Source organism: Pogonomyrmex barbatus, unplaced genomic scaffold, assembly GCF_055798465.1.
Source record: "Pogonomyrmex barbatus isolate J1 unplaced genomic scaffold, ASM5579846v1 scaffold2, whole genome shotgun sequence".
NCBI lineage: Eukaryota > Metazoa > Arthropoda > Insecta > Hymenoptera > Formicidae > Pogonomyrmex > Pogonomyrmex barbatus.
Window position 1 is genome coordinate 15,841,037 of NW_028297116.1, and position 22,247 is coordinate 15,863,283.

At 27.8% G+C, this 22,247-nt stretch overlaps 5 protein-coding genes across 7 annotated transcripts; 3 read left to right on the plus strand and 2 right to left on the minus strand.

The window, feature by feature from the left end:
- Positions 1 to 217: 217 nt before the first annotated feature.
- Positions 218 to 5,580, minus strand: LOC105426806 (facilitated trehalose transporter Tret1-like). Its single transcript, XM_011638201.3, has 4 exons — positions 5,353 to 5,580; positions 4,719 to 4,996; positions 2,689 to 3,113; positions 218 to 2,168 (listed from the first exon to the last, which is right to left on the minus strand). Exons 1-4 carry the CDS (start codon positions 5,381 to 5,383, stop codon positions 1,544 to 1,546), a joined length of 1,359 nt encoding a protein of 452 aa, XP_011636503.2. The 5' UTR covers positions 5,384 to 5,580; the 3' UTR covers positions 218 to 1,543.
- A 1,327-nt stretch (positions 5,581 to 6,907) lies between these two features.
- On the plus strand, positions 6,908 to 10,299 carry LOC148936711 (uncharacterized). Of its 2 annotated transcripts, none has more exons than XM_089077182.1 (5): positions 6,908 to 7,065; positions 7,274 to 7,488; positions 7,587 to 8,721; positions 8,828 to 9,393; positions 9,480 to 10,299. In XM_089077182.1, exons 2-5 carry the CDS (start codon positions 7,459 to 7,461, stop codon positions 10,068 to 10,070), a joined length of 2,322 nt encoding a protein of 773 aa, XP_088933308.1. In that variant the 5' UTR covers positions 6,908 to 7,065; positions 7,274 to 7,458; the 3' UTR covers positions 10,071 to 10,299. The 2 variants fall into 2 exon arrangements, with proteins under 2 accessions (XP_088933308.1, XP_088933309.1); XM_089077183.1 differs by having other exon boundaries at positions 6,909 to 7,065; positions 7,296 to 7,488.
- An 83-nt stretch (positions 10,300 to 10,382) lies between these two features.
- On the minus strand, positions 10,383 to 13,964 carry LOC105426823 (peptidyl-prolyl cis-trans isomerase FKBP8). Of its 2 annotated transcripts, none has more exons than XM_089077186.1 (5): positions 13,642 to 13,964; positions 12,907 to 13,167; positions 12,625 to 12,821; positions 12,254 to 12,552; positions 10,383 to 12,015 (listed from the first exon to the last, which is right to left on the minus strand). In XM_089077186.1, exons 1-5 carry the CDS (start codon positions 13,666 to 13,668, stop codon positions 11,705 to 11,707), a joined length of 1,095 nt encoding a protein of 364 aa, XP_088933312.1. In that variant the 5' UTR covers positions 13,669 to 13,964; the 3' UTR covers positions 10,383 to 11,704. The 2 variants fall into 2 exon arrangements, with proteins under 2 accessions (XP_088933312.1, XP_088933313.1); XM_089077187.1 differs by lacking the exon at positions 13,642 to 13,964 and adding an exon at positions 13,438 to 13,596.
- Positions 13,965 to 16,750: 2,786 nt separating this feature from the next.
- On the plus strand, positions 16,751 to 18,714 carry Ppib (peptidylprolyl isomerase B (cyclophilin B)). The gene is made up of 4 exons (XM_011638204.2): positions 16,751 to 16,973; positions 17,195 to 17,402; positions 17,482 to 17,666; positions 18,210 to 18,714. Exons 1-4 carry the CDS (start codon positions 16,890 to 16,892, stop codon positions 18,342 to 18,344), a joined length of 612 nt encoding a protein of 203 aa, XP_011636506.2. The 5' UTR covers positions 16,751 to 16,889; the 3' UTR covers positions 18,345 to 18,714.
- Positions 18,715 to 18,843: 129 nt separating this feature from the next.
- On the plus strand, positions 18,844 to 22,066 carry GatB (glutamyl-tRNA(Gln) amidotransferase subunit B, mitochondrial). The gene is made up of 10 exons (XM_011638203.2): positions 18,844 to 19,064; positions 19,266 to 19,413; positions 20,100 to 20,213; positions 20,292 to 20,464; positions 20,542 to 20,690; positions 20,775 to 21,010; positions 21,083 to 21,268; positions 21,337 to 21,473; positions 21,541 to 21,664; positions 21,755 to 22,066. Exons 1-10 carry the CDS (start codon positions 18,955 to 18,957, stop codon positions 21,971 to 21,973), a joined length of 1,596 nt encoding a protein of 531 aa, XP_011636505.2. The 5' UTR covers positions 18,844 to 18,954; the 3' UTR covers positions 21,974 to 22,066.
- The last annotated feature ends 181 nt before the right edge of the window (positions 22,067 to 22,247 follow it).

Below are 22,247 nucleotides of genomic sequence, written 5' to 3' on the forward strand. Positions count from 1 at the left end.
AATTATGATAATATATAACGATCCATAACTGAGTTGATACAAAATATTAGGTAGTGATATATTACGTTAAATTAAGTATAAATTAAGTACACATTATTCAAATATTAATTCACATTAATGTAAAACAATTATAGAAAGCCTATTTAATATTTTTCTAAAATTAATTTTAAATCTTAGATAGAGGTGTAAGATCTGATTTATGTACTTATTAATAATATTATTTATAAAGTTTATTTTATTTTCCCTTTATTACATATTTCTTTGTTCGTTTTATTAAAGCCTTATATAATGAACATAATGAAAAGCAGATTCCGTTTTATTCAAAATACAATCATTAATCGAAAAAGTTAAAAGCGTTTTATATCATAATACAATTGTTACAAAGTTTCCATGATATCAAGGAGAAGCTTAACCCTAAAAAAGGAAGTAGCGGTTTCTGCGGTTAATGAAACATTCGTCGGTCATTAAATTGCGATATTTGTCAAATTAAAACGTGAAAACAATTGGCTCTTTCGAAACTTCAATCAAGTCTAATGATTACAGGACAGGATTAATTCCAAATATTTTATAATACAACTGCGGGAAATTGCAATAAAAAAATGCTATTTCTATATCAGAAATTGAATAGCGTGAATTATTTGTGAATACATTATTGCATTACGTACTCTTCAGAAATGTATATAATCTGAAAAGAATCTTTCCAGCAAAGACCTGGTGAACAGCAAAGAATACGAATTACATTGCAATTATCACGGATTTCCTCGGAATTCCAACAAATTTTATTGCGTATTACGTAACGCATTATAAATTGAAATACTGATTACAAGTGGTAGTGATAATCCTTTTACCATTAAAAGTTAGGAGAAAGGCAGTAAAGATGATAAGAATAAAGCTAATCAGGACGAAAAATAAACATATCTTATTAATGTCAAATGCGCTAATAAATATTGCATTTTATCTATCATGTACGACAAATCTTATGCGTAAGCTTATTACTTACGTCTAATACTTAAGTCTGTCGTAAGACACAACAATGTATATGCTCTGAAACTGTATTTAAGTTAATCTCGAATATAAGAGCAGACTATGAACATAGATCTCAAAGGATTACAATTTTTTAATTTCTACATGCTTTAATATGTGTCATAGCGCGTGTTACAAATGGCACACATTTGATTGAATGCATGAAAACGCATTATGAATATTAAGACAAGTATATGTTAAAATTCTTGTAAAGACTTTTAAAATTTTACAAATTTTTTTTTATTTTTTCACATTGTTAATATTATCACATTGTTTATATTAATGTATATATTATATCCTTTATTTAAATTTCGTAATTAATATTTCATTTGTAACAGTAAAAATATAAGACACAGATCATTTTAGATAATGTAATTTATAAATTACAGAAGTATATAAACTCAATTTTTGAAAAATTCTTTCAATTAAATATAAATAATTCACAAATATTATATTATTATTCTTCTACTTTCTTTCGATAGAAAATTGTCACATGTAAATATCCTACTCTCAATTCTCATTATTTCGATGAGCTGTGCAATTTCTTTTGTATCTGTTCCAGCGTCTTGCCTTTGGTTTCAGGTACATAGAAAAATGTGAATAAAGCACTGGTGACACTGCACGCGGTGAATATCCAGAACGGCGTATGCGTACCAGCAATTTCACTTAGAGTCGGATATAATTTCGTTACTATAAAAGCAGTCGCATGAACTGTCATTATTCCTAATGTTGTGCCGATGGCCTTCACGTTTGTTGGAAACAATTCACTGGCCATTGTAAACGGTACTCCCGCTAAACCTATGGCATACATGACTATATACATCATTGCACCGGTGGCGGGCAACCATATTATATTGTTGGTATCTATGCGATAGTATTGCAGATGAAAATACGTTGCGATCATGACGGTGGAGCATGCCGAACCGATGGAAGAGATTATCAACAGTGGCTTCCTGCCGCAACGATCGGTGATGGTCATGCTGATGATCGTGAAGATTAGTTGCACGACACCCAATATTATGGTCAAATACTTGCCCTCCAGATTATTATTCATTTGGTTGAAAATTGTCTCAGCGTATTGCATCACGGCTTGAGAGCCGCTCGTTTGTTGAAATATACCCAGGCACATCAACGTTATTAAAGCTCTGAAAAATTATTCGGTCAAATTTATCAATTCCAATCAATTTGTCTTTTGAATGATTAAAATAATAGTTTTATTGAAATTTGTTATAACAACAGCGAATCTCTTGAATATAATTAAAAATTGGATAATGGAAATTTTTTTAAATATTTTTTGATAATTTTATTGATTATTTCATCTAAAAAATTTTAATATAATAAGGTTTTATTTGTAAAATTTTTAAATCCAATATTTAATATTTTTTACTTATTTGTACGAAACTCATTATGATGATTTTGAAATTCTTAAAATCGTTAATATTAAAAATTAGTTATTAATATTAAAAATTATTAATAAGAATATCTTCTAATGATTTTTTATAATTACATGGTTAAAAAAAGAAAAGTTTATATATAATACTTAATTATAAAATTTGTTAATACAATGTCTAATATTCTTATTATTCATAACTTATTTTTGAAACTTTTATATTGATTTTCGAGTGCTTGTTGATATGATACGACAAATCGAAGTTGACCTCTCACCTGCGATTTCCCGGCACAAATATAAGTTCGCGGAAACCAGCTTCGTTAGTCAAATCGGCTTTTACGGACTGTTCGATATTGTCTGCTTCTTTGTAAACATCCTTTTTACCTCTCAATTGAACAAGAGAGTTTATGGCCTTTTGCTTGGCATCACAGCGCATCAGATAATATGGTGATTCCGGTAACCAAATGAAAGTAACCAAAAACAGGCATGGTCCCACCAAAGAGACGACAGCGAGATTTCTCACTGAGAGAAATGGGCCTATCACAAATTCAATCAAAGTGCCGAGTTTCACAGCAACTGTCAGCATGGATGACAATTTGCCGCGAATATCTGCCGGTGAAATTTCGCCCAAATACATAGGTGTGGATGAGTAAGCGATTCCCATAGTCAAACCAGATATAAACCTTGATACATATAATTCCTGCAAAGCAAAGAAGATATAAGAAGAGGGATTGAATAGGCTGAAATTGATCTCTATCTCTTGAGCAATTTATATTCCAAATTCAAGAAAATAATACAATGTTACTTTTAGTTTTTAAAAAATAAATAACGTTATATGGAAATTTATATGTTTATTAACGTATCTTTTTTTTCTCTATGATTAAAAGATATTTACGTATACTTGCTCTGTGAGCTTAATTTAAAAATCATATTTTGTTTAAATTTTATAAACACTTCAGTCTCATAGTCTCATATCGTCCAAATAGAAATATAATATTATATAATGAATTTTTTACAAATATTGCTCATCTTGTATAATCATATGCATATATTCCAACATTTAATGACTTATTTAACTTAATTAGAAATTTTCCTCAGTGAAATAAATCATATTCGTTGCCTCACGAACTAATTGTAATTATTATTAAATATTAAATATCATTTTAAAAATTATTTACATAAAAATAATTTTTTAAAAATTTCTATTTTTGATATTATCCTTTCATTCCTAATATTATATCTGATTTTTCTATCTATAATATCTTAGGATATGTAATATGTCTTAATTATTTATCACAATCTATTATAGCGCGTATTTTATAAAAATCAATATGAAAAAAGATATCATCAAGATAATCAATCTTGAAAAGCTTTACATTATTCATAATGATATGTGATCAGTGACATTTTATCTAAATCTTGATGTGACGTTTGATATTAATTAAGCTTAAAATTGTAAGAATTACGCATATGAAACGTAATGACAACAAATTCAAAGACAGAACATAAAACATTTATCGCAAAGATATCTTTAAAATGTTTTTAAAATGCTTTTAAAATGTTTTTAAGACATCTTTAAGTCATCTTATTTTCCAATTTTGGATTTTGTGTTGACTGGATATGTACTGGAAAGTAGTAGCAATAAGTAAAAAGTTAACACATTCACAAAATAAAAAATACTTGAAAGAAATATAATTATCACTTACTTGTAGCTTAATATTTAGCATTCATAATCTTTAAACTTTAATTCAAAATATTTGCAAGATCTATCTCAGAATACAATTAAATATAACACTTTCTCATTTTACGATTGTAGCAATCGATTGATATAATTGATATAATTGATATATCGATTGATATATCGATTGGATAGTAATCCGGTGATTCTTCGCAACACATGTTAACATTTTAATTTCAATGTGATCATCAAATTTAAACGTTCTATAAACTATTAAACCAGGCTTTTTTAATAAGAAAATGAAATCATCTCATGAAAATTGCAAAAAATTTGATTGTATATTAGAATGACAGAAAGTTAAATTGAAAAATGTAATACATTTCAAGAGGATTATTATTAAAAGCAAGAATATATAATTCAAATGCATTTCTGGATTTTGAGAAACTTTGGAAGACTTGGAAAAACTTTAAAAGACAAGAAGTATCGGGATCATGATTTAGTATAAATTGAATCATCTTCCGAATATTTTTAATATTTAATTTTCAATTTTTTAACATTTGTGATATTATTTTGTACAAATTCTATGTATATACCTAGTAAAAAAAAATGTAAAAATCATTAAATTACCCACGTTGATGTTGCGAAAGCTATTAGCAACCAACTGATTATCTCAGGCACGGCCATAAGTAACATGGTTTTTTTTCTGCCGAAGATATTCACCATAAATGCACAAAGAATGCAACCTATGGTGGCACCAAGAGTAAGCAAGGATACTACCCAAGAAGCTTCTTCCAAAGTTAAATGTACGAAAGATTTAGTATTATTACTATCTTTCACAATCAATAAGGGTAAGGATGGCGATGCCCAGCCAATAAATTGGCCGATTGACAGCATACCTAAATTTCCTAATAAAATAATCATTTTGAAAAAAATTTTATATCAATAATTTTATTACAAATAGATGATGCTTTTGATAAAAATATTATTCTCATAAAAGTTATTCTCTCTAAATTTTTACTTTATAGATTAACTGTAAAGATTAGTTTTTATTCTTTAGTCTTTTAAGTCTAATATAATATTTTATATATTACATTTAATTATATTAATTTAAAACAAATATAAAGCTATATATTAAATACTACATTACAAAATAAATATTTTTACAGAAAGAAAACGATAACATAATTTAGTAAGTAACACAAACATTTATTTCTATATATACTTTCTATATGTATATATTCTTTTATTCCAATATACATACCTGCTATAGCAGCAAAATATATTTTCTTCATTTTCTTATAATCGCGTGCCGCGTACAAGTATTAAATGTTTGAGTTCGTAAGACTAAGAATGGAATTTTGTCTAGATGAAATACTGATCTAGATAATGTCATATCAGTTTTATCTACAGTATTTCAAGAGTTGATATAAAATTGCCACTTCAAGCAAAATAAATTTACAATATATTTATCTTATTGTAAATAATAACTATAAATAATAGAGAAATCTGAAACAATTTTTTATATATATGTATAATCTGTACAATAGTATAATATATAATTTATATATATATATATATAAATGTATAAATATATATATATATATATATATATATATATAAATTATATATTATACTATATTGTACAGATTATACATATATATTAAAAATTGTTGTACACATATTATATAAATTATATAAGAAATTAGATTATAATCTTCTATAATATATGTTGCGATATGTACATTCGAAATATACACATTCATTTTTATCGCATTATCATATTAGAATATGTTCGTCAAATTTTAAGATCATCAGATAAGCATCAAATAAGGAATTCAGCAGAGTATCAATAAAAAATGATAATTGTTTCGCAATATCTTTAATAGGAAATTTATTATACCTAATCAGATAACATTAACTGGATTGTACAATATTTGAAATAATATTGAATGTTGCACAATTAATACTAATTGACATTAATAACAAAATTTTTTCTTTATAAATATAATTAAATTATTCTAAAATTATTTAACATTAACTGTACTCACTAATATTACAATTTAATTAATATTTTTTCGCACCTACAATAAAGGAGAAATCTGGAATTTCTTCAAAATTCTTGTCTTTCCTGTTGGGATATTGTCAGAGTTAGGTAAGTTAATGTTATTTTTTAATTTAAGTTAAAGTTAATAGCTTATAAAATTAATTTAATTACATTAAAAGTTACATAAAAAAATTTATTCAGTAAGTTGCGTTAAAAGTAAATTAAGTTAAATTAAAAATTAATTTTAAAGAGCACTATTTATATTAAATTAGAATGTAATTTTTTAAAATTAAAATATTTTAGATAACAAAACAATTACGGTATAAGTTATCAAATAAACTTATTTGTAAATTAAGTTACAATAAAAAAATATATATATACATATATATTTATAAAATATAAAAAATATATATATATACATATACATATATGTATATATATATATATATATATATATATATATATATATTTTTTTTTTAATATATACATATTTTTTTAAACACACACACACACACACACACATGCACACACACACACACACACACACACACACACACACACACACACACACACACACACACACACACATAAGTAGACTTAAAATATAATATATATTCTTAAATTCAATTCTACCAATTACTAACTTCACTTTTTTTGATTGGTCAATCTTAAGGTGATTTTAAATATAAGAACTGACTATGACTGCGTTTCGAAATTCATTGCCAGTACTGAAAATATATAGTTCAGGTCACATATATTGTAGATTTTCAGTACTGGCAGTGAATTTCGAAACGCATCCTAAGAAACTGACTACCGTCTTTAAATCCTAGATAAAAAAACTAAGATCCAATTATATCAAAAATTCTTATATGATTACAAAACTGCTTTTTCTGCTGAACGCAGCAAATGATCTAATATTTTCAATATTAGGTTTGTTCTTTTCAAATAAACTTTTTGCGCAGTTTATCTTTCTTCGTTTTCTTTCCATGTTAGACAGAAGAAGACAAAAGATGAACCGTGCAAGAAGTTCAATTGAAAAGAACAAATCTATATATACATGCATATATATATATATATATATATATATATATATATATATATATATATGCATGTATGAACATTGTATGAACATTTTTAGTTTTTCGCTCAATACTCTTTAGGTTATGCAGTTACCTTAGGAATGTTTTGAAAGATTCATACGATTCCTTCAATGTTCAACATAATTTTTTTAATAAAATGACGAACTAAATGTTACGCCGTCTGTTACGTACGATGTAACGATTGCATTCTCAAGTGTTGAAAGATTGATTATCACGATCCGAGATGATGACACTACATTTGTTTGGCAGTCAGGTAAAATGCTTACAAGAGTTTTCTAAAACATGGCATCCATGCTCGTTTCGTCAGATATTTATATCTAACTTTTCTTATAACATTCTTCTGCCTTTCAGGATTACTCGACTCTGGATGTTGTGCCAAACGTATGTACAGAAAATATCGAAATGGAGAACTGTGACTATTTGAGAGAATGCATTGATAATCTTGAAATTAAGAACTCTGATGTCAACCTAGTAACCACGTCCACAAATGTCGCAGAAATTGGTTTACAGACAGGCTGCTTGGATGATGTTAATCTGAACAGCATTGATTTTAATTTTATGAAAATTGAAAGCTTGTTCTTAAAAAATACTGAAGAGCCTATGAATGGTATAAAGAGTAAAAAGGAAAAGATAAAACAGGATGGATTAATAAATGATAATATTTTACATTCAATTCAACATTTTGATACAATGAATCTGAACTTTTCAAATTTTTCAAATGGTTCAAGTAAGGAGTCTGATGATACAGTAACAACTGTCAATAATAATGAATCTTACATAGTTGATAAAGATCAAGAAAGCAAACAAACAGAAAATTATAATTGTAATATCAAACTTTATACAGAAAATAATATAGATTCCAATATCAGCAAAGATAACAATTATATAAATCTGAATATTATATCAAAGTTGAAAGATGAAATAAAAATTAATAATCTCATGTTATCAAACAGAGATGAACAAATTCAGAAGTGCGAACAATGCCTGATGACATTCAGATATAAGAGACATTTGGATCGACACTTGGAAGGTCATCAAAAAAATAATTGTCCTCGTTGTAATGAAAAATTTGCTAGACGAAAGCATTTAGAAGTTCACTTATTCCGTATACATGGAGAAAAAGTAATCAAACATCCTCATTTATGTGACATATGCCCTAAAAGTTTCCCTAAACGTGTTCTTTTAAACCGTCACAGAGCAAAACACAGCTATCAGAATGGCAAGGTATGTTCAGAATGTGGAGATATGATAAGCATGAATACAGATAAAAAAGAACACGAAGAAAACCATTGTAAAAAGAGGCAATTCAAATGCCAACAATGTTTGCAAATATTCAGTAACGAGCAGACATATTTATCTCACATTCAGAATCATGATAATTATAAGTGTCCAAATTGTGATACTACTTTTGCATCAAAGAGAAAAGTGCATGAACATTTAAAAGCAGTTCATATAACAAAATTAAGCGAGCAAGAATCGACAAATGGTAACAAATATCACAATTAATATAATTGAAGTTAATATATATATTATCTATATATATATATAAGTATCCTCTTTCGTTACATTTTATCTCGTATATTATTTTATAGGTTCATATTTTTGTGCTGACTGCAAATACACGTTTGTAAAAAAAGACGATTATTTTCGACACTTGGAGTCTGCGTTACATCTTAATAAAGTTAATAAAGATATACCTGTAAAAGCTATATTTTCATGTGTAATTTGTTCGAAAAAATTGATTACGCAACGATCTTTAGATCAACACATCAGACGTATTCATAGAGGTGCAAAGCAATTTGCTTGTAACATATACGGATGTAAATTTCAATGTGTCAGAAGAACAGATCTGGATAGACATAAGCAGCTGCATGTTGAAGAACGAAATGTTATATGTGAATATTGCGGCAAAACATTTACCAGCGTCAGCATTCTCAAAGATCATGTACTTTATGTTCATAATAAAGAACGCGAATTTATCTGTGAAGAGTGTGGCAAAGCATTCAAAAGAAATAGCTTACTGAAAAGACATAAATTGTCGCATGAGCAACATCGGCCATTTGCCTGCATGCAATGTAATACTGCATTCAAACGCTCGCATCATCTCACTCGCCACATGGAGACTTGTCATAGAATTATATTGGAGAAAAAAAAAAAGGTAAAAAGGAATTCTTATAATCTTACTTAATCATCATACACTATATATATATATACATATACATATACAATTATGATTTTAAACAGGTAGTAAAGCTCATGAGAACGGAGGATGGTCATCTTGTACCTGTACCAGATAAATCAAATAAATTAGAAATTAATAAAGGAAAAATCAGAAAAGGACGTGAATCAATTGAAAAGAAGGAAAGAGATTGTCCAGTTATAAATATAAAGAAGCAGACTGTAAATATTGACTCGCAATTGCAAATACAACCATCAAATCCTGAGGAAAACCTTGAATGTTTGTCATTGGAACTTATGAATTTATCTTGTATTAATTTTGTTCCCCAAATTCTTTCATTAGTAAATGTAAATACTGGACAAATACTTACTGTAGAAGTCGCAAATAATCCAGAATTGTTATCTACTAACGAAATAATTGATCAATGTGAGACAAATTGCAATGAAATATTGAATCTGTCAGATTATCAAGATATAGAATTTCAAAGTAGTTTTTTAAATACTGATCAAACGTATTATGACAATGTAAATGTAATGTATTCAGAGACATCATTAGAAAATATTGAAGGCTCGTTTTCACTTGTAAATAATAATAATAAGATGGAAACGATAGAAAATTATTTAATACAAGAATTTCCACAGTTTCTTAATATTTAAAGATGTAAAGACTAAATGTATATACGCGCAGGCGTGTATAATATTATTTTAATAGACATTATGATTGCTTGAGCAAAAACATGCTATTTTTTTTAAACATGAACTTATGTATTTTGTTAATGTGATTAAAAATATGTTATATATTTTATAAAATATATTTTTATATAAGATGTAATATTTGAGTTCTTGGTAACGTACAAATATATATTCTTTTAGACAAAAATAAAAAGATTTTATTACCTCATAAAATAAGCACACAAACATTTGAACATTTACAAAGCTATATTACTATAAGGATGTTATTAAAATGTGTTATTAAAGTACAAATATAAAATTTTATTGAAGTACTAAAAAATATATGCTGAGCTAATACACATTAATATTAATATACATCGTGTGAACTGCTGTTATAAATTTTATATAAATAAAAAACATGTGACAACTGCATATAACAATATATCAATTAATCAATATTTAATTTTTGTTTCCTTTTGAAATGTAAATAATGCTATTAGAAATTTATGATTAATACAGCTAAACTCTTCCCTATTCTTGATTAGTCAAACCAGTAAAAAGTTTACATAATTTTTTTTCTTCTATTACTTTATATTTTCTATTTGATATGAGAATAAAATAAAAATAATGAAATTCATGAACAGACATATACATAATATCTTCGTTTTACACATGCATTATTTAATTTATAGAAGTTATTAAAAAAGTCGAGAATAGGGGTTTGTTTGGCCTCAATCTGTACATATATCTGTAAAGATTTGAAAAATTTAGTATAATGTAATTGTATATTTAACAATTATATTTATTTCTTCGACAAAGCATATTAAACTATTAGATCGCATTTTGTTTTCAATAATGTATATGTAACAAAAAATATATATTTATATCAGATATTTTTATAATTATTCTTTATAACAAATAAAACAATGATTCTTTAAGATATGCGTGTGTGTGTGTGTGTGTGTGTGTGTGTGTGTGTGTGTGTGTATGTATGTATGTATGTATATATATATATACATATTATATATAAATTATATATATATATATACATATCTATATATATATATATATATACACACACACACATATCTACATATATATATATATATATACATTTATATATAAATATATATATATATATATGTATATATAGAGTACACATATGTACACACAATCAAAAGGAAACAATTATTTTTTTACATTTATGTTTACTATTTATTGATTTATCAAATGCTCAAATATCGTCAGAAATGTTCTAATATAAAAATTTTTATAATGTATATAATTTATATGATTAAATTTATAATATTTAATTTTATATATACTACCGCTCAAAAGTTTCAGGATATTTTATGGTTTTGATAATTCTATTTTTCATATGTAAAATAAAGTAGTAAATATTCTCTTATTTTCTGTTAAAGAAGCATCCAATAAGTTTATGAATCTCTAAAAAAGTAACTATGAATAAAGACATAAATACATTCATCAAATAGATTTGTCAAGTATAAATATTAGAAAGTATGTTGAAACTTTTAAATGATAGTATATTCCTGAAACTGATACAAATATAGAATTAGTTTACACCTTATTAACTGATCTTTTATAACTTTCTATTTTTTTTATGAGGCAAATCTATGTACAAGTATACCGATAATGGCAGCAGATGCTCCAACCAGAGTCCATAGAATACCTTTACTAATTTTTTTTTTATCTTCTATCTTTATACCTTCTATTTCAGATTTATCAGATTCTTCAACCATACCCAACATTTTGCGGTATAAATGTTTTTCTCTCTTACAATCTTTTGAAATTTTATCTCTTAAGCTTATCAATTCTCCTTGTAATGCTTTCAAATCTGGTTGCAATTTCTGTGCTTCAAGGAATGTCATATAAGCTTTTGAATATTCTTTTCTAATTTTATATATTTTTGCTGCAAATAAAAAAATTATATACATACATATATACATACATAAATATACATATATATATATATATACACATGTTCACACACATACACACACACACACACACACACACACACACACACACACACACACACACACACACACACACACACACACACACACACACACAATATTATATAAATAAAAAATATAAAATTGGTTTATCTAAAAAGCAAAGAACTTTTAGAGTTGGATTTTTACTACCTTTTCTATATAAAGCTTTTACATTTGTTGGTTGATATTTTAAAACTTGTTCTAAATGATCTAAAGCTTCATAGAAAGATCCTTTTTCCATTAATGCAGCTGCCAAATTGTTATATACTTTTATACGATCATCCAATAGAGCTTGCAATTCAGCATCTGTAGTTTCTACTTCTACTTTTTCATTCCAACTTGTAGCAGTATTTGGTGTTAAATATTCTAATGCCCTCCGATAACATTGCACTGCACAAATAGCATCCTTGCGAATAAACCACCAGTTTCCACGTTCACGTTTCTTATTGCTTTAAAAAAATAAATTCCAATATTATATAAAAAGGTGAGGATGTAAAATAAATAACTTTTAATTATATTACCTTATTTCCCTCCTTTGATTGATACTCATATTTTCTATCTCAGGCTGAGGTTCTATTGCTTTTAATTCAACTGTATAAGTAATAGTGGCATTAGGTGGTATAGGGTCATTTCCACATGCGCCATAAGCAAATCTAGGATGAATTATAATTTCAGCAATTTCACCCAAGTCCATCAATACAATTGTTAAATCTAATCCCTGCAATTTGAATAATGATATTTTGTTATGATTCAAATAAATAACGCAATAATGACAAAGTTATAATAATAATGATCATTAATACCTGTACTACTTCCATATCACCTATCTGTATTGTCAAATCATTATATCTTTCTGCTACTGTACCATCATCCAGTGTACCAACAATATTTATTGTACATATATCACCTCTGTTCGGCCGTGTATTATCTTTGCCCTTTTCTAGAACTTTTTTCTTTATCTGACCATTGCCAAGTACATCCACATATGGATCTATTTCTTTTGATGTTTTATCATTAGAATCATCTACCAGATCTTCAACCTTTGATGTTATATTTTCCTCCATCTTCAACAAATTTATCTCAATTATGATCAATAAAATACATATTTTAAGAATACAAATACAAATAGATTTCCTCAATCTTTTATATGAGTAAAACCTTGCAAGAATAATGTAACTTTCATAATTTTCTATTTATTATTCTATAATCACGTAATACGATTTTGCATACAACATGCATAATTTTTTTATTATTTTTAATCACAAGAACATTCTATCCGACGATTATTTAAATTTTCTCGAGCTTCGAATGAGCGATACTTCTTTGTAACTTACTTTAAACAAAAGTTCTGGAGGAAAAGCTTTACATACTTTAGAAAGAACGTCGTTAAAATGTAGTGATAAAACAAGAATGAATAAGCACAATGATGAAAAATACTTGTTTGTTTGATGATAAAATTATTAGAAAAACGACTCAACCTCCTGTGTAATCGATATAATAAAAATAAATATTGTATTTTTGCTATGTTCTTTTTTTACCTCTGCAGTATGAAGCGTAACAGTCATTATACCAAAAAATTAGATGATTTAAAGAAACAATTCTTCATAAATAGGATTAACTTTGTTGCGAGACACTATGATCTACGACAATGAAGGAAACCGAACATGGAACCACTCGAAATCAAAATATTCACCAGTTCGATTAGTCGAACTGTTTGTGTCATTTGTAAATGTTCGCGAAAGTTCGTAAAAGAAAAAAAATCGTTATGTAAAGCTTTTTCAAATAGGTTTACAAGAAAAAAAGAAAAGAAAAAAATCTACAGAAACAAGAAATCTACCAGTCACATTTGTGAAAGATATGAATGATATAAATGTCATTTCATAATTATTATCTGTTGAATACATAATATAAATGTATTTATATCATTTTTATATTATATTTATATCATTTTATATATATATATATATATATATATATATATATATATATTATTGAGAGAGAGAGAGAGAGAGAGAGAGAGGGGGAGCATTATTTAATTGAAATAATTTTCAAGATGAACAAAAATGTAATATGTATACAATGTATGTCTGAAAATAATACTAAAAATCGATTCAGAGTTCTCGAGTGGAAGAAAAATTGACCAATCGCAGGTTTCTTCACTCAATTTTTCAATACAACTGGTCAATTTTCCCTTTATCTGTTGAATCAATTTGCAGCATCATGAACGTAATGCTAGATTTAGACCAGCACGATGACTCGACACGTGATGCGCGATATCCAATGAGCATACAGTTTTTCCGAGAAAAGCTGTACGTTCATTGGATATCGCGCATCGCGTATCGTATCTTCGCGCTGATCTGAATCTAGCATTACGTCTTAAAATCTCATTGTAGACGCCGCTTTAAGGTTTAGAGTTTATTCTTTCAGGTAAAATTTCTTTATTGGTGGATCCAGTGGAAAATCTCCAGGCATCGATCGCTGCAAGTAACGCTGTGTCCAATTATGATGTCGTCAAACGGAATGCTTCCATGTTCGTTGAATGCTATCATATTTAGTGCTAAATTAATTTCATATTTTGAAGATTCCTTATTTATAAAACACTACATTTAAATATTTCTTAATAATATTTATCTAGAAAATATGTATATGTATATGTATATATGTAAAAGAATATGTAAATATGAGTAAAAAAATATGTAAAGATGAGAATATGTATGAGAATATGTAAAAATGAATAAAAAAATAATTTTGATTAAATATATAGTCTTAAATTATTTTTTAATGTATTTCCATTTTTTGGTTTTCACTGTTTTTTATTAAATTTACTTCATTTTTTTATATATTATATTATTAATATTCAATTATAAGTCAATTTTAATTAATTTTGTTATTTATCTAGTATTATCTTCCAGTATTAAATTTCAAGAGTAATATATGTTTTAATATGAATAGAATTATAAATATTTAAGAAAATTTCTATATTTGGATTTATATTGATTTACAATTACGTATTTAGCTATACAAATATATATAAATATTCAATTTAACTTAATATTTTACTACTGAAAATTATCATTGATATTTTATCATCAGTAATTATTATATTATTATGTTATTAAAATTTCTATTTGCCGAAGAACATATATGATAAATATAATTTTATACTTATCGTTATATCATGTTTTCTTATTGTATGTTATATTTCATTGTTCATCTTGAGAAAAGAACGTTGCATACAAATCAAAATTCTACAAAATATCGTAAAACAATAAGAAACCAAATAAAATTAATCGGATATATTATATACGATAATTAATAAATATATTAATAATATAATTTTTGATAATATAATATTATACGAATAAATCAAAATAATTTGGTTTCTGTGGCCTAAATCTACTGAGATTCAAGAATTTGAAAAAATCAATATTTAATTATGATTAATAAAATTGATTATTGAACTTCGTCGAAAAAAACAGATTTATTAGAGACAGATGATTTAGTTTAATTTTTAATCCATCAAAGAAATGCATTATGATGAAAGGAATACATCCTTTCTCGATAAGATATAGTATTTAAATATACGTAAATGTACGTAACCTATTTACGAGTAAACGTACTTTATAACACCTGTGAACTTTTGCGCGAGTTAGAACACAGTTTCGCAACACACTCTGTGTTTATCAGTGGCGTAACATCATTTATTGAAGTCTATGTCTTTCGCTATTTGCTCTGAATAAATTCTGAATTCTACAATCTTCTCTCCTATTATATAAAAATATTGTCCGTTTAAACATTTCACAAGAAATTTGACAAAATTTTAGATAAACGTATAATAGCATATTATAAATTATTGTGTTTTAACTTCAAAAAAAAAAAAAAAAGAAGAAAAAACACTTCGTTTTGATAAAAAAAAAAAAAACACGAAAATTTAAAGCGCTCGCCAATTGTTTCTCAGAATTTGAATTGATAAGGAAAGTAGATTGTATGTACATTCCTTGAATAGATAAGAATTAGATAAAGGAAAATAAGTCGCATTCTTCGATTTGAAAAGAATAAAAATGGTACAAAAAAATGTACTTTTTCATTTTGAAAAATATGTTCTTTAGACTTGCTGTATATACAATAAAATTCTTAATACTGATTTCAATCATTCTCTTAAAATTCTCTTTGGTTGATAGCTTTTAATAAATTGTCAATCAAAAAAGATTGTTTAAAAGTATTTTTTAGCTAAACTTCTTGCACAGTTCATTCTTCTTTTTCTTTCCAGTTAAAGGAAAAAAAAAAAAAAGAGAAAACTAATGCAAGAAATTCAACTAAAAAAAGGATTAAAGATAAAACGTTTAACTTATCGTATATTTGTGTCTCAGACTCGCACTTGATCTTAAATTAAATTTACAGTTATTTATTAACAAGTTAATTGACCAATTTGTTCACACAAGTTCACACAAGTTATTCTTAGATTAGAGTTATCGTTAGGCTAAAAGTGCATTTTTATAGAGAGAAAATCATTAATATCATGAAAATTTGTCTATAAATTCGATTGTTTTAGTAGTATCTCGTCGGTATTTCGTTCTATTCTGTTCCCTCGCGCTCACGGGCTCTCGTGGTGACCCTCTCGCTACGTCACTATCGGATAAACGGGCCAATTGAACGCTCCCACATTTCTAAGCGTGCACACGCGTATTCGAGTTGCATCCGGTAGCGGTCCACTCTGACACTCTGATAGACAAACACCGCGGGATCGCAGCAGTGTAGCGATATCTTTGTTCGCGTCTGGAGCATCATGAGGCTTCTATTGTTACTGGGCCTGGTGGCCGTCGTTTCCTGTGCAAATAACGTCGCCAATGGACCGAAAGTCACTGACAAGGTACAACACGCAATTCCGCGAAAGAACGATTTCGCGAGACAGGGACCGATAATACGATAAGCCATGAATACGTGGCACTTTGTTTTATCACCGGCGCGAGATATTTCTGTTGCATGGGATTTGTGCGTCACTTACGAGAGAACAATGCCTTTGTCTAGCGGTGCCCTTGTCTGCGAGTCGACGAGGATGTTCACTTAATTAATAAATAATTAAATTTGTAGGTATGGTTCGATATCAAGATCGGCGGTGTCGATGCAGGTAGAATAGAGATCGGCTTGTTCGGCAAAACTGTTCCGAAGACGGTTAAAAATTTCGTAGAATTGGCCAAGATGCCTGAGGGCGAAGGATACAAAGGCAGCAAATTCCACAGAGTGATCAAAGACTTCATGATCCAAGGAGGAGATTTCACAAAGGGTGATGGCACTGGAGGTTCGAACGTCTTCATTTCTAATCATAGCATATCACAGACATATATCCGATCTTAATTATTGGTTCTTGATTTGTTTAGGTCGCAGCATTTATGGAGATCGCTTTGCAGATGAGAATTTCAAGTTGAAACATTATGGTGCTGGATGGCTGTCCATGGCTAATGCTGGCAAAGATACCAATGGATCTCAATTCTTCATCACAGTTAAACAAACGCCATGGCTTGATGGCAGACACGTCGTTTTTGGCAAAATCATCAAAGGAATGGTAAAAAAGCTTTATTTTAAAAACCTGTTTATAAGCAAGACAGTCACAGTTGTACAAGACATATAATCTTATTAAAAAAAATATATATATAAACAAATATATATAAACATCAATAAAAGTCAGCAATATAACATTTTTTTAAATTTAAAATTTAATACATTTTCAGTTTTGCAAAACTGAATTTATATATTGACGTTTGATCTTGAAACAAAAATTGATACATTGATACCAAGCTAAAATTGATATATTGATACATTTTTTGAGCTCTGAAAAAATATTTTTTGCAACAAATATTACAGATTTTTAAGATACTTATTAGTATCAATTTAATAATAATTTCATTACTTGAAGCTATGTTTCAAAATTGAACAACACATTTACAGAACTGAAAAGATGATTAAATTCATAAGAAAATATATTATTAGCTCTTATTGGTATTTATTTCATTTATCAATGTAAGTTTTAAGAATTTATAATTTATTTGTATTCTTTTTTCTTCACTATTATTGTCATTATTATTACATGATTTTTCTTTTGTTGCAGGATATTGTGCGTAAAATTGAGCAAACGAGCACCGATTCGCGAGATAAACCACAGAAGGACGTAGTCATCGCTGATAGTGGCACGGAGACCATAACGGAGCCATTTAGTGTATCCAAAGATGATGCCACCGATTAAATCTCAACATTCGCCAACGGCCTCATTCTTTATGATCTCCTTATTTTATGCAAAACGATCTCTAAGAAATCACATTTTCTTATCTTCGTGAATTTCTTTGGATAGACTCCGCGCAACAGTGACAACAATCTCCATACTATGATGGCTGTTTAACAGCATTCTAAGTAACTGGAAGAATGATGTGGCAGCAATATCAACGAAATGACGTTTTGTATAGGTCATAAAGCGTTGAAGCAACAATCAATGAATAATAGAACGATTGTTTCTATTCTAATTGTTAAAAACCATAATTCGTATTGTGCACAACAAATTTTGTACGTCTGTAGACAGATTTTCTACATTCACAAATAAACATAAGTTGTTTAAAGTATTGTCGTATGTGATCGTTTTATTTTTTTTTTCCTCTATGCTACATCGAATGGGTTTCTAAATAAAAAGATTTATTGAACATACGATTCTGAATTCAAAATAGTGGTTCAATGACCGAGAGCTAGCTCCCATGCTGTATAAAATTTTCTTCTGTAACGATTGGCAATTCTGAACAGCTGCTTTCTCTCACGAGAAGTGTGGAGTATGCAGCTTTTTTCTGAACTTTAAACATCAATGAAAAATGCTGCCAAAGAGACAGCTATATCTCATTCTCGCACACAAACGAATTCGAATTGATGATTTTCCACGACGATTCCTCTCATCGAAGGTTCAACAAGATCCCAAAATGCGGTGAGGTTATAATTAGTATTGACGTATTTGTAAATGTAAACATTTTTAACAATTCTTGTCACTTAATAACTTACAGGCAATGTTCCTGTTTGTGAAACGAAACATAAAACAATTATGCATTACTTTGTTAAATATTCATCATGCTTTGGTAAGGAATGTCATAGTCTGTTATTAATTGCATTGTTTCTTTCTGATGATCAGGGAGAGATGGAAATCTACCGTGGGATTGGAGATTCATGCTCAGATTGCTACGGAATCGAAATTATTTTCCAGCGCATCAACCAATTTTGCCAACCCGGCTAACTCGTGCGTCTCGTTCTTCGATTGTGCCACACCAGGAACATTGCCTGTAAGTTATTAAGTGCGTTCCGTTTTTTGTATAATACACATAATGCATCACTTATCCTTGTTTAATATGTAGTTAATAAGGATAAACAATACATCATGCGCATCATGCGACAAATGGAATGTAGCCATTAACAATTGGCTGTAGATTGAAGATGCTCTTTCAAATCTATGAAAATAATCGATTATATAACTCAACGTTGTTTAGGATTTGTACTTTGGGAATGGAACTGATATGTATTGATATTAAGCTCTTATTTCTTCTATACTACTTACTTTGTGAGAAGTGTCCTACTTTTTCATAGCTTATGATGATAAATCTCAGAGATGAAGTTAATCCAAGACTGTTAAAAATTTTTGACACATGTGTTTAATGTTGTTAAAATATTATTATTATTATAAAATATTCTTAATTATATTTTATAATTATTAAAAATATATAAATGTATATTATATGTTCTAAATCAATATATATCGTCAACATATGTCAAAAACTCATAACAATTTCAGATTAGTCTTATTCCTAAGATCAATTGTTACATGCTATGAAGTGACAATTACAAAGTAGCAAGGCAATAAGCATGAATATCAACATATATCAGTCTCTAAGTAAGACTATAAATTCTAGAGAATACTGATATAAATTAATTATAATATATATTAATTATTGTAAATTCGAATACATTGCAGGTACTGAACAGAAGATGTGTAGAATCAGCAGTAATAACTGCTTTGGCGCTATCCTGCCAATTAAATGAGATTTCTTTGTTTGAGAGGAAACATTATTTTTATCCAGATTTGCCTGTGAGTGACATAGTTATTACAAACCTTTATATATTTTACATTACTATTAGTCTTTATCATTTATTACAAATTACTTAGGCAGGATTTCAAATTACTCAACAACTACAACCTATTGCCATCAACGGTGAAATTAAGTTTCACGTATTTACTCCAGGATTGCACAAATTTCCATATTTGAAATCTTCTAAAATCAAGCAGATTCAATTGGAGCAAGACAGTGGTAAAAGTTTGCACGATGAAGCTGCAACAAGGTATTATTGATCAAGCTGATCTTAGTTCTATCTGAAAAATTGAGACTAATCCAGTTGATCTTTTAATATTTTTATAGAAGCTTGATTGATCTTAATCGTGCCGGGATACCCCTGATGGAATTTGTATTTGAGCCAGATTTGGTTGATGGCGAGGAAGCGGCTGCACTTGTGAAGGAGCTTGCATTTACATTACAATTATTGGGTGTTTGTAGTAGTAAAATGGAAGGTCACTTGTAGAAATTATTTTATTTTTTTAATTATTTTATTTTCGTATTTCGATATATTACATTTTACTGCATTTAAAATATAGAAGGAGCACTTCGTGTGGATGCTAATGTTTCTGTAAGTAGTGCCCAAGATTGTTTGGGCACTCGGACGGAAATAAAAAATATCGGAAGTGTGCGTGCTATCGCTGCGGCTATTAAATATGAAATAAATAGACATATTTCTATTCTCGAAGCCGGTAACGAAATATTCAATGAGACTCGCGCGTGGGATGCAATAAACAAGAAAACTATTCCTATGCGAGAAAAAGAAGATAAAGAAGTAATGCAATATTTCGATTTTATCATTGCTTTTAACAAATTATTAAATTCATTATGAAGAGTACTTTGTTAGGATTACAGGTTTATGCCTGAAACGAACTTACCACCCTTACGCATACATATTAGAGAAGATTTACCAAATAAAAATAATTTAGTCGATGCTGTAATGCTGAGAAGACAATTACCCGAGTTACCGGAACAAATACGTCAGAGATTAAATGATGTCAAAATATCTCCTGAAATAATTGTATCTCTGATGGTAAGTTTCATAATGTTTCTTAATTAGATAAATACAAAAGTTGTTTTTAATATTTCATATTTTTTAAGAGTGATTTCATGTTATTACAATTATTTAATGGAATTATAAGAAAAGATAAAAACCGCCAACCGCAACTGGTCGCCAAATTTCTTGTTATGGAAGTGTTGACTTTTATTTATAAACAGCAATTAACAATTGAATTTTGGTAATATATTTCTTTTTATTTAAATAAATTATCTGAATTGAAAATGTTCATTTGAATGAATTTCCAGTATATTACATGAAGATTTTATTGGTCAAGTGGTCGATCTATTACAAGATAAATTAATCAATTTAGTAACGGCAAAGAAGATTTTAAACGAATTAATAATCGATTCAAATAAGCTACCAAGAGAGGTAATAATTTCATCTTTTTTTATTAAACAAATGTGCACACAATATTTGGATTATCTTTTTATAATTTACGTATCATTATTTTTGTTATAGATCGTTAAAGAACGTAATTGGTTCCTGATATCAGACGAAAAACAATTAGAACAAATATGTCTAGAAGTTATAGAGAAAAATCCAAAACTTGTATCAGGATATAAAAACGGCAAGAAAAAATTATTTAATGTATTAATGGGAGAAATGGCAAAGGTTACAGAAAGGCGTGCAGATTTTGCTGTTGTAGCAAAAATTATGGAAAGATTACTGGAATCGTAGTACATGAAAATTGCAAGAATAGTGAATTAATAATATTATAATATACTGTAAATAAGACAATAATTTGAGTAAATAAAACATTCAAGTGTAAAAGCAGTTTTATGAATTACTTACCTTTTATTATATATAGTACTGCTAATAAATTAATTTCACACTATATTATTATATTATATAATGATTTTAGTATAAAAATGTGATATGATACATAAATAAAAATAAAGATGAAGATGATTTTATCATCGCAATGTAACTTAAACTGATAAAATAATAAAAA

Coding starts and splice junctions, on each gene's coding strand:
- GatB (XM_011638203.2), top strand. CDS start 18,955: ATGCTGCCAAAGAGACAGCTATATCTCATTCTCGCACACAAACGAATT. Junction 21,269..21,336: donor AAATAATTGTATCTCTGATG/GTAAGTTTCATA, acceptor ATATTTTTTAAG/AGTGATTTCATGTTATTACA. Junction 21,474..21,540: donor CAATTAACAATTGAATTTTG/GTAATATATTTC, acceptor ATGAATTTCCAG/TATATTACATGAAGATTTTA.
- LOC105426806 (XM_011638201.3), bottom strand. CDS start 5,383: ATGAAGAAAATATATTTTGCTGCTATAGCAG. Junction 4,997..5,352: donor ATATTTTGCTGCTATAGCAG/GTATGTATATTG, acceptor TTATTTTATTAG/GAAATTTAGGTATGCTGTCA. Junction 3,114..4,718: donor CTTTCGCAACATCAACGTGG/GTAATTTAATGA, acceptor TTTGCTTTGCAG/GAATTATATGTATCAAGGTT.
- LOC148936711 (XM_089077182.1), top strand. CDS start 7,459: ATGATGACACTACATTTGTTTGGCAGTCAG. Junction 7,489..7,586: donor TACATTTGTTTGGCAGTCAG/GTAAAATGCTTA, acceptor TCTGCCTTTCAG/GATTACTCGACTCTGGATGT. Junction 8,722..8,827: donor CGAGCAAGAATCGACAAATG/GTAACAAATATC, acceptor ATTATTTTATAG/GTTCATATTTTTGTGCTGAC.
- Ppib (XM_011638204.2), top strand. CDS start 16,890: ATGAGGCTTCTATTGTTACTGGGCCTGGTGGCCGTCGTTTCCTGTGCA. Junction 16,974..17,194: donor GACCGAAAGTCACTGACAAG/GTACAACACGCA, acceptor TTAAATTTGTAG/GTATGGTTCGATATCAAGAT. Junction 17,403..17,481: donor AAAGGGTGATGGCACTGGAG/GTTCGAACGTCT, acceptor TGATTTGTTTAG/GTCGCAGCATTTATGGAGAT.
- LOC105426823 (XM_089077186.1), bottom strand. CDS start 13,668: ATGACTGTTACGCTTCATACTGCAGAG. Junction 13,168..13,641: donor TTACGCTTCATACTGCAGAG/GTAAAAAAAGAA, acceptor AATTTGTTGAAG/ATGGAGGAAAATATAACATC. Junction 12,822..12,906: donor GTGATATGGAAGTAGTACAG/GTATTAATGATC, acceptor TTCAAATTGCAG/GGATTAGATTTAACAATTGT.